The sequence below is a fragment of the Schistocerca serialis genome, chromosome 6 (genome assembly GCF_023864345.2).
Source record: "Schistocerca serialis cubense isolate TAMUIC-IGC-003099 chromosome 6, iqSchSeri2.2, whole genome shotgun sequence".
Classification (NCBI taxonomy): Eukaryota; Metazoa; Arthropoda; class Insecta; order Orthoptera; family Acrididae; genus Schistocerca; species Schistocerca serialis.
The window spans coordinates 718,434,726-718,450,376 of NC_064643.1; the positions used below are offsets into that span (position 1 = coordinate 718,434,726).

The 15,651-nt window shown below is 37.7% G+C and overlaps 1 protein-coding gene across 1 annotated transcript in view; it reads right to left on the bottom strand.

Annotated features, from left to right (window-relative positions):
- The window catches only part of LOC126485044 (arrestin domain-containing protein 1-like), a 131,164-nt gene that overhangs the window by 18,666 nt on the left and 96,847 nt on the right, over window positions 1–15,651 (bottom strand). The window contains exon 4 of the mRNA XM_050108646.1: window positions 12,981–13,163. Coding sequence (XP_049964603.1) covers window positions 12,981–13,163 — 183 coding nt within the window. The remainder of the gene's footprint in view (window positions 1–12,980; window positions 13,164–15,651) is intronic.

Sequence of the window (15,651 nt, forward strand, 5' to 3'; positions counted from 1 at the left end):
ATTTGAGCAACTGAATTACATTCTCTGCCAGGGTTTTGACTACCTCTCGCCGTGTCCTGAAATGAGAACTGTCCTGCTCACTATCCTTCCCGCCCCTCTCACAGTGGTATTCCGCCGTCCACCGAACCTACACAATATACTTGACCATCCCTACACAACCACTGCTCCCACCCTCTTACTTCATGGCTCATACCCCTGTAATAGACCTAGATGCAAGACCTGTCTGATACATCCTCCCACCACCACCTACTCCAGTCCGTAACAAACATCACCTATCCCATCAAAGAGAGGGCGACCTGTGAAACCAGCCATGTGATCTACAACCTAAGCTGCAATCACGGTGCTGCATTCTATGTGGGCATGACAATGGACAAGCTGTCTGTCTGCATGAAAGGGCACCAACAAATTGGAGCCAAGAAACAAGTGGACCACCTGGTTGCTGAGCACGCTACCAAACATGACATCCTTCAATTTCAGTGACTCCTTCACAGCATGTGCCATATGAAACCTTCCCATCAACACCAGATTTTCTGAATTGCCTTCCAACCTGCCTGTTTCTATTCCACCACTACACAGCCCTCGTTCCACCATCACACCCAGTCTTTTTACTTCTCTCCTTTTGCCCTACCCTCTCTCCACCTCATCCCTTCACACTCCCCAGCAGCACTGCACTATCCACCACCCCTAACCTACTACCTCTCTCACTCCTGCCCCAGCATCCTCCTTGCCCCCCAGCCAGTCACCACTCCCATCATGCACTGGTGCTGCTGTTTGCAGTGTGGCTACAGTTGCCTGAGACTGCAGTCGTCTATTTTTGATGAAGGTCCTATGGGCCGAAATTTTTGTTTGCGACAGTCTTTTTGTTGTGCCTATCTGTTACTCAGCATATCTGCTATATGGTGAGTGGCAAATTTCCTTTTCATAATATTCTTACATTCAATCCTGCATTTTCCATTGTTTGAAAGTCTAAAGCACTTACATAATCAAAACATAAATTATGATGTTTTACTACCTTATCTTCTACTTCAGACTATTTAATATGAAACAACTGATCATTAAGTCTGAACAGTCTTTGTCCCTTACCTATAGAGTTCTAAATCAGCAGGAACTGATTCAAAATCAGCAGGAACTGAGAGACTTCTGATACAAGGTGTGCTTGACGACTTTTGCAATCCCACAACACTTGCTGCTGCAGTGCAATTAATTACTTGATTTTGAGCACAGAAACTGTTCCTAATATGTCATTAATATAGTTTGCAATGCACCTTAGGTTTCAGCTCCAACTGAATCAAACATTTAACATTTGCTACCTCTATGTGGCAGTTTCAACTCATTAGTTGCTTCGTAAAAATTGCAAAACAAATCTATTCTTGATGATAGATGGAAGTGAAGGTTGCTGTTTCTACTCACTGGAGACTTTTCATCAGAGGTGGAGCTTCCTTTCCCTGCTTTCTGCTCTGTCTATGATGCAAGACACTGATCACAAGAGATCAACAAATACATGGGTCATCTTTCAATTTTTACCAACAATCGCTAGGCGGCACCACTGAGATACAACATTAATACTGTTTTAAAATTTGTCATTTGTTACTGTTAAAACAATGGAAACTGGACAACTATTTGTTTATACTGAGCATTTAAAGGAACAGGATTGTGAAAATAATTTTCATAAATGCTTAACACAAGAACAATGCCTTAAATCACTTTGTTCAACTTTCAGTAACCCATCACCGACAAAAAAGAAGATTTGTAATCGGGTTGCATGATTTCATCAGTGATGAAATTCATGATGGCTGACCAAAATTAACCGCTGTTTCAAAATACTTATATTGTATATACAATATGATACAAGAGGATTACCTTATGATAGAAGAATCCTTAGGCGTATAAAAGTCTACTGTTCATTTGATTATGTATGAACATGTAACTGTGAAGAGGTTATATCCCTGATGGATTTCACAGTCTCATCAGATTATGTCAGTATTGGTGTAAGGAAATGCTCAATATATTTTCTCAAGGAAATCCAAAATCCCGTTGTTAGCAGGAGCTTGCCGTGGCCTACATGTCAGATAACATTAATACGTTACTGGGATTTAAATTAACATCACAATCAGTCTTGACCAAGGAGAGCACTGACTTCATGTCTACTTACATGGGATTCCTGATTAATCAGGAGACTGAGGTAGGTAGAAAGGCTAAGGATTGAAACTCCCTGGTAGATTAAAACTATGTGCTGGAATGAGACTTGAATTTGGGATCTTTTCCAGATAAACGCTCTGCCAACTAAGCTATCCATGCACAACTCATGACCCATTCTCTCAGCTGTACTTCCCTCCCTCCTTCCAAACTTCACGTAAGTTCTCCTGTGAAACTTCCATGACTAGTACTCTTGGGAGGAGGATACTGTGAGACATGCCTTAGCCACAGACTGAAGGATGTTTCCAGAATGATTTTTCACTCTGCAACAGAGTGTGCTATGATATGAAACATCCAGGTGGATTAAAACTTTGTGCTAGACTGATATTCGAATTCAATACCTTTGCCTTTTGTGGGCAAGTATCTACCAAATGAGCTACCCAGCAACACTCACTACCCATCCTCACAGCTTTACTTTTGCCAGTACCTCATCTCCTTTCACACAAGTTCTCTTACGAAACTTAAAAGATTAACAGTGGGATATATTCTGAGATTAGAGTAATAAACATTGAGCCAAGAGCAACCTACACTGATCAAGAACTAATACCAATTTACACAGAGTACATCAACAAAGACCTAAATGATAAATAGTCTCTACATAAAAAAAACCTACAATGGATGTATAACACTAGAATGGCAGAGTTTCTGACGTCCCTAAAACAGTTGATAGGGATCATTTTTACATACTTTGTTTTAGTGTTTGTTGATCCTTACCTTTTTTCTAGGAATCAAAATAATTATTTGACATGATAATTACTAATTACTTATTTATTTCAACAACAAAATGTCTCTCAAATTTATTGTGGCTAATGCTAACAAGTTTCCTAAACTATAGCTTTTCATTTATGAACTATTTGTACAACCTTCTAGACACGGTGAGTATATTTGGTCCATATTACTCTCGTATGTGTTCTACACACAGCTTTGTATTATTTTTCACTCAAGTCACGGGAATCTGCTACAGCTCTTACAAGGTGATTTCTGTTTCATTTGCACATTATCCACACTCGGCATTGTGGCACTTCACACACTGTTTGCTGGTCTTGTTCCTTTGCAGAGACTGATTGGACACTTCCCCCACTTTCTAGGTAATTTCAGTTCCGAATCCTCTTCCTTTGCCTGAGATTCTTGTTCTTCTGTTCTGTTGAACTCATTCGCCGGCTGAAGTATGAACTTCTTCCTTTCCATTTTCTTATTCATTACTATGTTGTAAATGACCCACGCATTTATTGCTGCCATGTCCACATTGCTCATCTCCTACATGCAACCTTTGTGGTACATTTACAGGTCATTTGATCAACCACTTCAACCCCACACTTTGTTGCATTGTGGAATGTTATGGTTTCAGGTTTCTTCTTTCCTTCATGCTTATTGCTACTTCAGCTTGCAGTGCGCTCAGAAGAATATTTTTATCCTTTTTCCCTTGGTATAGAGTCATGATGCTATCTGTGTTGCTATTATGGTGCAGAATTATGGTGGAGTATATTTCAGCATTCGGCTTCCTTACTTCATCCAGGATTTCATGACAGATCTTGTTCATTGAACCAACTAATGAAGTTTTCTTTTCTTTGAGTTTCTTAGTAAAATGAAGAGATGTGAAGAAGTTATCAGTCATCACATTTCTTCTTTAATTTGCAAATGGCTCCAAGAAAAGAAGAATGATGTACTCTCCAAGTGGTTGCTTCTCTCTATGCGTCTCCTCCTTGATAATGTATGGGAAAGCACTGCATGTGTACTTTGTCTCAACAGCCAACCAGAGTCTGAGACCATATTTGTCTGGTTTGTTGGACATGAATTGATTGAACCTGCAACTTGTTTTGCTTGGTAATAGTTGCTTGTCAATGGTTATTTTCTCCAGGCCAGTAAGAACAAATACTGTTTACAATTAACTTTCTCCAAATTTCAGATAGAAGAGCGAATTAGTTGGCTACCAGGCATTCAGCTTGGGTACATTTTTCATCGAAACAGATAAATCTGAGAAGCTCCTGAAGTCTGTCCCTTGGAATAATGTCCTTCATAAAAGTAGGGACCCATGAGTGTGCCAGAGATCACCCACAGACATACTTTTAGTACAATTGACATCATGAACATATATGGAGTCTATCAGTTTCTCCAGTTCTTCGAATGACACAGTTCATTGTTTTTAGTACTTTCTGAGCATTTGATTCTGTGTATTTCTTTATGCGATGTAGCATTGCTTCATCCAAAATACAACAGAAGGCACTTGTTTACTCAGTGGCAAGCACAGAGAGTGGGATCTCCTCCCTCCTTCAGAATGTTCACAACCGACATTCTTCCAGCAGATAAAAGATTGGCAATCCCCCACATGGCTCCATCCCTCAAAACCATCTTTGTAGATGCTTCCAACTGTGCCTGCTGTGATGACAGAGGTGATGATTGATGTAGATCAGCATATGACACCTCTTCCACTAGTCGCCACTTGTTCACAATGTCATCATCTTCACTTGTCTCAGGTAGATAATCTTCACCTCCATCAGTGAAGTCAATTTCTGACTGAACTTTGGAAGTCTCTAAGAGATGTAACACTTCTTCATCAGAAAGTCCACACTGATGAAACATGTTCCAAAATATGTTTTGTGGACAAAGATAACTACCTGAATAACATGATATAAACTGTGTGATAATGTACAGAAAGTTGAATATTATGAATTATTTAGTAATAAAGGAGTTGACTGACCGAAAGGCAGATGTGCTGTGTCGTTGATAGGCACACAAACAAAAGGTATGTAACTTAGGTAGCTTTCAAAATGCACTTCCTTTTTCTAGCTGTAGGATAAACACGCACACAAACACACCCACCCACTCACATTCATGTATGAGCTGGCAGTCGACTGAGCACAATATAGCGAGACAGCCATGTGTGTGTGTGTGTGTGTGTGTGTGTGTGTGTGTGTGTGTGTGTGTGAGCGCACATCTTTCCTACAGCTAGAAAAAGGAAGTGCGTTATGAAAGCTAGCCAAGCTCCAAACCTTTTGTTTGTGTGCCTATTGATGACACAGCACCCTGCTTTTCGATGAGACGTCTCCTTCTTCCTAAATAATAAAATATAAGCTGCGGTAGACTGCAATTTACATGTGTCAAGTTGCAACAATGAGCAGCAACACTCTGCATGGCTGCTGAATGTTGCCACTTCTTTGATGGATAATTTACATATATTCAGAAGAGAAACTACAGTGGGGTCAAACTGATTCCTTCCATTGTTCCATGTATATCGAATGAAATGTTGAAGAAAATGTAAATATTTTGTAAATCCTAATACAGCACTGTAAAGAGGAGAAAAAATTAGGAAAAGTAATATGATTTCATTAACAAAGTAAGTGAACTGGATATGACAATGAAAGAAAATAATATGAGGGTCATTTTGACAACTTCGGCCATTCTAGTGTTAAACCAAATCCACACTAGTAATGGATCTGACAGTGTGTGCATGAATAGTTTCTATCATGCTGGAGAGAGTACTGAACAAATGAGTTCGTGATCGAAGTGACAGTAGAGGTAGTTACTGTGATTTCCTACCACACAACTGGTACTGTTGGTGTATAGTTAAGGCACAATGTAATTGCATTTGGTGAGTAAAATTTATAATGTCTGAGCATGAATGGCATAGAGGCAATCTGCTCAAATTAATGAGCAGGCAAACTGTTTCTAGCAGAAAGGCAGCGAATGCCAGAAATAAAGCATGTCTCTGTTGGATGATCTGACTGCAAGCTAACAGCTGAGAGAGTGAGGAGGCTGCACTCTGGATTCTTATGACCTTAGAGATGTTGCACTTTGATGAGCTTTCAATCCTAAAAACTAGGACTGTTGCCAAACACAAGGAGGAGAAGAGGCCAAGGATTATCTGCTGTGGCAGAGGGAACTCACAGTGCCTGTTACAGACTGAAGTTTCCCGTTCTGCATCAGCTGTATCTATTGAAAACAGTTTGCCTGTATCCATGGCCTCCAACTGGGAAGAGAAGAAGCAGTCTGAAATTTTATGTACTTTTTGATGGTTGTTGTCATTTTGAGCAAGTTATGTAATTTTCTCTGAATGACCCCATTTAACACCTGATTTCGAATTTCATTTCCTTGGCACATGGTGACAGTTTATTCCAATCTTTCTTCCCTTTAAATTTTTATGAACACTTTGGAGACAAGCAATGTAGCTCCTGCATCACAGGGGTTATATTCTATAAACACAATTGATGTATCACCAATGTCAACAGTTTATCAGCTTTGTAAATGATTTCCAATGTTTGCCCTATGTCTGTTATCTGTGAATTGGGTACTCTATGGCACTTGTAAAAATGAATAAATAAAATTAAAAAAAAAATTCAAAATAAAAGGAGTAAGTGGGGCAATGTCACAAGGAAATCAGACAACATTTGGTGTTACTTGCTTTGCAGCATTCACATTCACCTTGTTGCCATGCAGAGTGCCTCATAATGTCACACACAGCACAAGGTGACTCAATTGATGTTTGCTACAAACTAAGTATTTCTTTTCAAAAAAATCACATTACAATACAGTACTGAAAAAAAACCTAACTGCCCAGAAGCTGGGAAATAAAAAACTTTCATTTCAATGTTAAAAGCATTTGCTGTTTGTGCAATGGACTGGCATAAGAATGTATTTCTTTTGATGGCAAAACATGAAATTACTGCATGAAGTGACAATGTCAGAACAAATATCGAGAAAGAAAGAGGTGATGAAACCAACCTATATTTTGAATTATAATAAAAAGGCTGGTGTGGCCCACAGGAATCAGCAGTTATTGAGTTACTACCCTTATGAGAAGAAGCAAATGAAGTGGTGGAAGAAACATTTTGTTTCACATTTTCATGGTGATAGTTGTATTTACAAAGGTTTTATATAAAAAGTTGAGGCCTACTACCAAAATTTATTGAATTTATTACTGAAATGGCAGAGCCTCTGGCGAGCAAAGAAGGCCTGGTGGAATCAACTTCCTTTCATTCAAAATAGTTCTTCTATAAACTGAGTAAGGGGAAGACATTTTCCTAAAATAATCGATTCAAGTTATAAAAATGTCAAGATGGTCTCAGAGGATATGTAGGGTTTGTGCAGAACAAAGCAAGTGGGATCTGGGAAGTGGTAATACAAGACACCAGTAGTGCAGTGAAAAATGTGATATAGGACTTTGCTTTCCAAGCTACTTTGAAATTTTTCATATTGGGGCAAACTTCACTGAGTTATATTCAATTTAAAGAACAAAAATTCAAACAGTATTATTTTTATTTCCAGTTAGGAAATAAAAGGTGAAAAATGTTTGTTGTAGAAACAACACATTTTCATTACAACAACAAAAATTGTCACTCATGTAACTGTAGTAACAAGGTAATACATGAAACTGATCCAAGTAAAACAAATATCACTTTATTCATACACCTCTGAACAATAATGGAAACAAGCCTCTCTTGACTACACACGTTACAAGTCAAAAGAATTATACAGATGGTGCATCATAAGTGATACACAGAGCAACTGTTAGCTGTAATATTAATCAACATGCCGAAAAGGAAGGTCGGCTATAAATGCCATAGAGCTCTTAGTCAGAGAATTTTAGCAGCATTCGAGGACCACGCTCACACACAGGTAACCTTATGTGATCTGAGTAAAGCCTTTGACTGTGTTGACCACTCACTTTAGCTCTCTACACTTGAGTACTATGGAATATGTGATAAAAGTTTAAAACTCATCAAATCATACCTCAATAAAAGGAAACAGGTGGTGAGTTCAGGAAGTCATCTGTCAAACACACTCAAGGTTCAACACCAAGTGCCGCAGGGATCTAAATTGGGACCACTTCTCTTCCTTGTACACATAAATGACTTACCAGGAAATGTAGACGTAAAGATGTATACGTAAGCAGATGATACAACTTTTCTATTTGTAAACCATGTATTTGATAACCTTGTAAGTGGTATAAAATTGGCAAAAGAAAATGCAACATCATGGTTTAGTGCAAATGGTCTACCATTAAATGAGGAAAAGACCCAGCATATGTGGTTCAGTCTATCAAAGACTACAAAAATAGAAAAACAAAAGGCAAAGTTTTTAGGTATTGTACTTGACAACAGTCTAACATGGAACTCTCATGTTGATCACATAGTGGTTAGGTTGTCAAGAGTTATATATTTGTTGAAGAGACTGATGTGCTGTGTGACATCTGAGTAGGTAAGGACAGCGTACTTTCCCTTTTTTCAATTTGTTTAAAGATATGGGGAAACAGCAGAAAAATAAATGAAATTATGGTGATCCAGAAGAAAGCAATCAGAGTAATGGCTAAGGTAGATAATAGGACACATTGTAAACTATTGTTCATTAAATATAGAATTTTAACAGTTATTAATTTATATATTCTTGACAGCGTTAACTACATACATGCTGAACTAAATATTTTAAGTGTAACAAATCAAAGGCATGACTACTGTACAGGAACCTGTACTTCTCTGCTGTTGCCACAAAATAGATTAGCTAAAACTAACAATAGTCATAAATATATGGCAATTAAAATATATAAGAAACTGTCTAAGAATGTGTCAATCAAGCCTGACAAATTATTTAAAGAAAATGAACATAACTTCTTGCTAACTAATCCATTCTATTCATTAGAAGAATTTTTAGAAATGCCCAATATCAACTTAAATATGTAAAAATTTATTTTGTAAAATTAATAGGTTAAGTGAACTGACGAAGTCTATCGCATGTAATAATGCCGAATGACCAATAAAGAGTCTGAATCTGTATTGTTACAATAAAGGTATCAATGGGATCAATATATTCAAAATAAGAATCTGAATAATGGATTCCAGTGAAATTCAGTTTCAATAAGAACATGAGGTTTTTATGTAAGATAAATGTACTTAAAATGAGATAAAAATTTGGTTATTAATAGGAGTAGAGAAACATAACTGTTGGAGAGAATCTACCTGCTATGTCGCAAATTCCACAAAGAACTGAAAGCAACAAAAGTGGTTAGTTCATGAAGAAATTCCAAGAAAACCACCAGTTCTTTCCTAGGTACACTGAACATGTCATGGTAGTGGGTTTAGAAAGAAAGGAAGGGAGATTGGGTTTAACGTCCCATTGACATCGAGGTCATTAGAGATGGAGCGGAAGCTCAGATTGTGTCAAGGGCTCGGAAAGAAATCAGCTGTGTCCATCCCAGCATTTGCCTGGAATGATTTAGGGAAATCATGGAAAACCTAAATCTGGATGGCTGGGCAGGTAGGGGATTTAGAGGATGGAAGAACAGTTAATGGTAAATGGTATACAACAACGTTTTCTACAAGTTAACTGAAGAAAGTGGTGAACACAACTGAAAATCACACATCATCCTTCATCATGATAACGCTGTCACAGAGAATATCAAATATTTGATTCTTTAGGGAAGAAAAACATCAGATTAATCTCTCATTGCCCATAATCCCCTGTTTTATAGTCAGACTTCTTTTTGCCCCCATATCTCAGGCACAAAATGTGTGGGCAGCAATTTTCAGTAATTTTCGTCATCCCAAGGAGCTGCTGAATCCTTTCAAAACAGAGTTTTTGAGATACCAACAACAAAACTTAAAAAAAAGTTTTTATAATTGCTTCAAACATATGGAAATATGTACAAATTATAAAGGTGAATATTATGAGAAACAATATGTACAAAAATTTTTCTCCCACTGCTTTTGTAAAAACTTTAAAAAGGCAGCCCTTACACTCCACATACTGTCAGTGCTCCTTCGTCAATGGAAAAACAGACAGTTACTAATGTTCCACAAGCAATTACCAAGTAACCCACTAGCATTAACAACACTTGCCCCAGTTTACTGTCTCTACACTTCGTTTCTGTTTGAAGACATTAACTTAAACTAAGCCATCTGAACCGTATCTAACACTTGTAGTACTGCATTCAAAATTCTAGGTGCTCTACCCGATAGAAACCTGTGGTTATCGATGGTTTTACCTTTTATTCACTGCTTTTATTTACCTTATATTACAAAATAATGCTCAGAAACTTATTGGTAGATTAAAACTGTGTGCCAGACCAAGAGTTGAACTTGGGACTTTTGCCTTTCGGGGGCAAGTGCTCTACCAACTGAGCTACCCGAGCACGGCTCATGACCGCCCTCAAAGCTTCAATTCTACCAGTACCTCATCTCCGCATTGTCCATATTCCCGAGTTCGAGTCTCGGTCCGGCACGCAGTTTTAATCTGCCAGTAAGTTTCATATCAGCACACACTTAGCTACAGAGTGAAAAATCTCATTCTGAATGCCCAAGCTCTTTTGCATGTTGGAGAGACATGTAAGAAAAGGGGAGAGGGGTTACAGGAAACTGGCCAGAGAATAGAATTTAGTGCATGATGTAATTAAGGATGTAATGAAGCAGGTAGGACAGTTAGGCAAGTGAAATATATGATAGAAGTAACACAAAGTTCTTTACTGCACTACAAGAGGCAATAAATAACCAAAATAATGACCTAATGGAAGATAAGTAAATGTAATGGTCGAGTTACATGCACTGTTTTATTTCCTGCTAAATCTCAATAAATATTAATTTCAAACTGTTGCTAGGTGATATGAGACACCTGGTTTAGTGAACTGGCACCAGAAGAGTACAGTATGGGAATTCTGAAGCTCGTGACCAGGTATGTAAGAGGTGATCATTTACAGAAGTGAAGGAAGGTTTATGTATGTAATAGATTTTTTATGTTTCCCCAATGAATATTGTGTTTCCCATTTCATATCACGATGTGGTATTTATTTTCTCAGTGATGCTTGCATATCTTCTCAATGTGACAAGCTACAGTGGCTAGCATGGGTTCAGGAAAAATCCAACCATGGGCATAGTTTCCTGATCAATGAATCACAGAACACACTGGGACGTACAATGAATGGGTATGAGTATTTTAAAAACCACAACACATGATACCTACTGCTTGCCAACGGGGCACTGTTCACACAAGCGGAGAAGATATTCTCCCGCGAGAATGCTTACAAGGAATGAAATGAGGCCACCGATATTCAATCTGGTGAATGATACAAAAAACATATTGGCCAATCATGTGAATCTATTTATTGGCACCACCACTGATGTGTACCTTTCAGAAAGGCACTTACCACCCTTCCACTTTCAAATTTGCCGAAATTGTTAAAGGAACAAACAATTGCTTCTATGGTATCTCAAAGCAACCTAACCAATCCCGTCCATCCAGCGCTGGCCATCTTCGTGGGATGTGTGACGGTTGTTTAGTGACCACGGATCCATCTTCCCAATGTTTTCAGTGTCTTGTGGAGTAAATAGTCCATATCATGATCTGCTGGCAGTATCATCACAGTAAAATGGAGTACTAACTGCTACTAGACTGATGTCTCTAAATTGCTTTCTCATATGTACTTCCACCTCTAAACAGTTCTACTTGGTGAGTGGTTATCTTTCAATTATAACTGACATTTGCTAATTTCACTGAAATATTTATCCTGATTACTGAAGCAAATATGTAATTATGCATGTTTCTAACAAACTGTCATCACTCCATATGGTTACAGGATAACTGGAAAGTTTCTGCTAAGTACTACAAGACTTTTATACAGTTTCCACAACTCCGACTGACAACATGGGTCTGTTATATACTTTTAACACACTTCCCACTTAGAACTAATGACAGACTTGCTAATTACATCTAATTTTTACAATTCAAATGTGCATAATATCACCAGACAGACTAAAACTAAATCTTAAGATGAGTGTTCTGATATTTTGTAACACAAAGTATTCATTCCAATGGCGAGTGAGTATCTAACCTCCAACTAGAAGAAAATATTCTATTTTGAGGTATTTATCTGACTGGTACATTTAAGGTATGATTTTTGAATGTTAATGACCAGCTATTAGGAATTCAACTACCCTATGAGATCTGCACTTGTTACCTCCATGTGATCTTCTTTTTTGTGTACCACATTTATCATCTACCAAGGAATCCACTTCTTTTTGAATAATTCAACAAAGAAAATCTTCTGCTACAAAATGAAGTCTTTCCTTAAGGCTTCATCTCTAACCAACAACCAGTACACCTGTTAGTTCTGGATATCAGCTCAAAGCATGAGCTTCACTATCATTCGGTATACATAGCCTGATGACTACCATTTCACCTGCTTAAAAGGAGGATATCTTAGTGATTTGATGCAATGTCTCACAATGAAAACATGTAACTACGCTGAAACTTCTAAATACAGAAAATCTGTGTACCAGCCAGCCAAATTTGGCCCCATGTTTCTTCTGCAGAATTTGTAAATTAATGGGTGAGGTAGCACATTTGCAAAATGCTTGTCTTGTATTCAGGAGGATCTGTGTTCAAATCCTAAAGCAGTGATACGTATTTATCTTTGTCAAGGCTTCAGTGATACTCTTCAGATAAAAGATATGAGTCCTCAGTAAGTCATTTCATTTCAGCTGAGAGAGAGAAAGAGAGAGAGAGAGAGAGATAGAGAGAGAGAGAGATATGATATGAGACATGTAGAGACATGGACATCTAATGGAAAAGTTCAAAAGATTAGTTTGTTCATCATGACTTCCAACTCAATATCAGACAGTAATACTACTACAGGCAAAAAAATATGGCTTACACACACCTTGTGATCAACATTAATGAGGTTCCCACATATATATGACATGACACATGCATATCTGATGATAAAGTTCAAATGATTAATTTGTATACTCTGATTTACAGTTAAACATTAATATTACCACAGGGAAAAAAGTATGACTTACACACATCTTGTAATCGACATTAATGAGGTTCCCACTCAGCAACTGAGAAGTTACAACTGGTGGAATAAGAAGTTTCTCATTTCGCCATATTTGGGATTCACAGGGCATAACTGGCCCTCTAACAATTTCTGCTACTGTGCCCTTCAGTTCACTTGAATAATTCTTGAAATTGTATTTCACTCTCTGGAACAGTCCATAAGCATTAAAAAAACCTTTGTACGCATTGCGACTTTACTGTAAAATATAACATTTCATCAATAAAAAATTTTTGCAAAGCTGGTGGAATCACTGAAGAGGATAAAATATAACTGCCTATTGTACATTCAATATAATAAACAAGTAGAAAGAAGTCACAACAATGGTAAAACCTGTACTTTGCACAGTCTTTTATACGCTCCTTATTCATACTTAGTTTCTTCTTCTCATTACGGAATGTTGGTAAATTCCTGAGGTGAGAATGTATGTTAAAAGAGAGGATGAATGGAGATGATGTACTGATTGAATTATTCTTCTATTGCATTGAGTAGATAGCTGAAAATGTAGTTATCTATATAACATGATGTGTACTGACTCATAAAGACTACAAAAACTTTGGTTAGCTTACAATCTAAGTGAAGAAGTTAAGTAGAGAAATTATAAGCAGTGCCACACTGCATGGCTTGCTATGCTGTTTATATCTGTCATTTTGTGTGTGCATATGTGTGTTTGTGTTATGTTTCTACTCACCAATATAGCGGAGATGCTGAGTCGCAGGTAGGCACAACAAAAAGATTCTCACATTCCATCCTGAATTTTCCATTGTTTGTATTATGTTTGAGTGTCTTCGATTACATATCTTTGGTAATATTTCCACTGCTAGGCACACACTATCACAGGGGTATTCCCTGAGGTGTGACCGAAAAGTAACGAGAATTTTTTAACTTCTTGGGCTTTCACACATCCAATTTTCAAAAAACAAATTTACACTGTTAGTACATATGTTCCCGACGTATGTTTGCCTTTTCTGCTGATTTGAGTATTTAGTTTACTGTTGGCAGCTCAAAAGGTTATATGTGTTTTCGAGTGCTTGGCAAAGTTTTACTTTCGAAAAAGATGGATCAAAGAATTTGTATTAAATTTTGCTTGAAAAATGGAATGAAATGCAGCACATCATTCGAAATGTTGACTGTGGCTTTGGACGAGTCTACTACGAGTAAGACAGGAGTTTACAAGTGGTATAATTGTTTCAAAGAGGGTCAAGAAGACACAATCAATTTTTTCAATGGGCATAAAATGTTGAATTTTGATCACAAGCAATGTAGACATTACTCAGTAACTGGTGAATGAAGTCAACATTGATCCAGTACTTCTAAACAAGGTTATAGGTACATCTACATCTAGACCATGCAATCCACTGTGAGGTGCATGGCAGACCAGCTAAGAAAACAAGGGTATATGGGTATGGCATCGAAGCTGCCTGAAGAGCCATGACTAAAAAACATATGACTTGTTTGATCACAAGTAAAGGATGTTCTCAATGTTTTCTTTGAATACAATGGGATAGTGCATCACGAATTGCTGCCTTATGGTCATATTATCAATCCGGAATACTACCTGGAAGTTATGTGCCATTTGTGTGAAGCAATCCGAAGAAAATGACCAGAATTGTAGCAAAACAACTCGTGGAAATTGCTTCATAATAATGTTTATACCTCAATGCTTGTTTGCTATTTTTTGGGAGAAAACAAAACCATTATGATCCCTTAGCCACCGTATTTGCCAGACGTGGTCCCCTGCAAGTTCTGTCTATTCCCCAGGCTCAAGAAATCCATGAAAGGATGTCATTTTGCCACCATTGATAAGATAAAAAGAGAATTTCTGAAGGAGCTGAACACCATAACAAAAAGTGAGTTCCAGAAATGCTTCCAACATTGTAAAAAGCACCGGCACAAGTGTATTAAATCTGAGGGGACTACTTTGAAGGGGACAAACTTGATGTTGATAAATAAATAAAGATTCTTTAAGAAAAACAAAAATTCCCATTATCTTTTGATCACACCTTGTATTTGTAACAGCAAGTGAAGTATCTGACGTAATTATGTGATATTGTAACTAAACAATCTAATTCATGTTTTGTAAGTCAGTTATAACTTACTAGCACTCTAGCAAAAACCAGAAATGCCAAATTCTTTTGTAACTGAATGGATTTGGAGTAAGAATTGAACATACATTTCAGAAAATTCTTCAAGTATGCCAAAGTAAATTTCAGGTCGATAGACACACAAACAAACACAAACATACACACAAAATTCAAGCTTTCGCAACAGACTGTTGCCTCATCAGGAAAGAGGGAAGGAGAGGGGAAGACGAAAGGAAGTGGGTTTTAAGGGAGAGGGTAAGGAGTCATTCCAATCCCGGGAGCGGAAAGACTTACCTTAGGGGGAAAAAAGGACAGGTATACACTCGCACACACGCACATATCCATCCACACATACAGACACAAGCAGACATATTTAAAGACCTATATGTCTGCTTGTGTCTGTATGTGTGGATGGATATGTGCGTGTGTGCGAGTGTATACCTGTCCTTTTTTCCCCCTAAGGTAAGTCTTTCCGCTCCCGGGATTGGAATGACTCCTTACCCTCTCCCTTAAAACCCACTTCCTTTCGTCTTCCCCTCTCCTTCCCTCTTT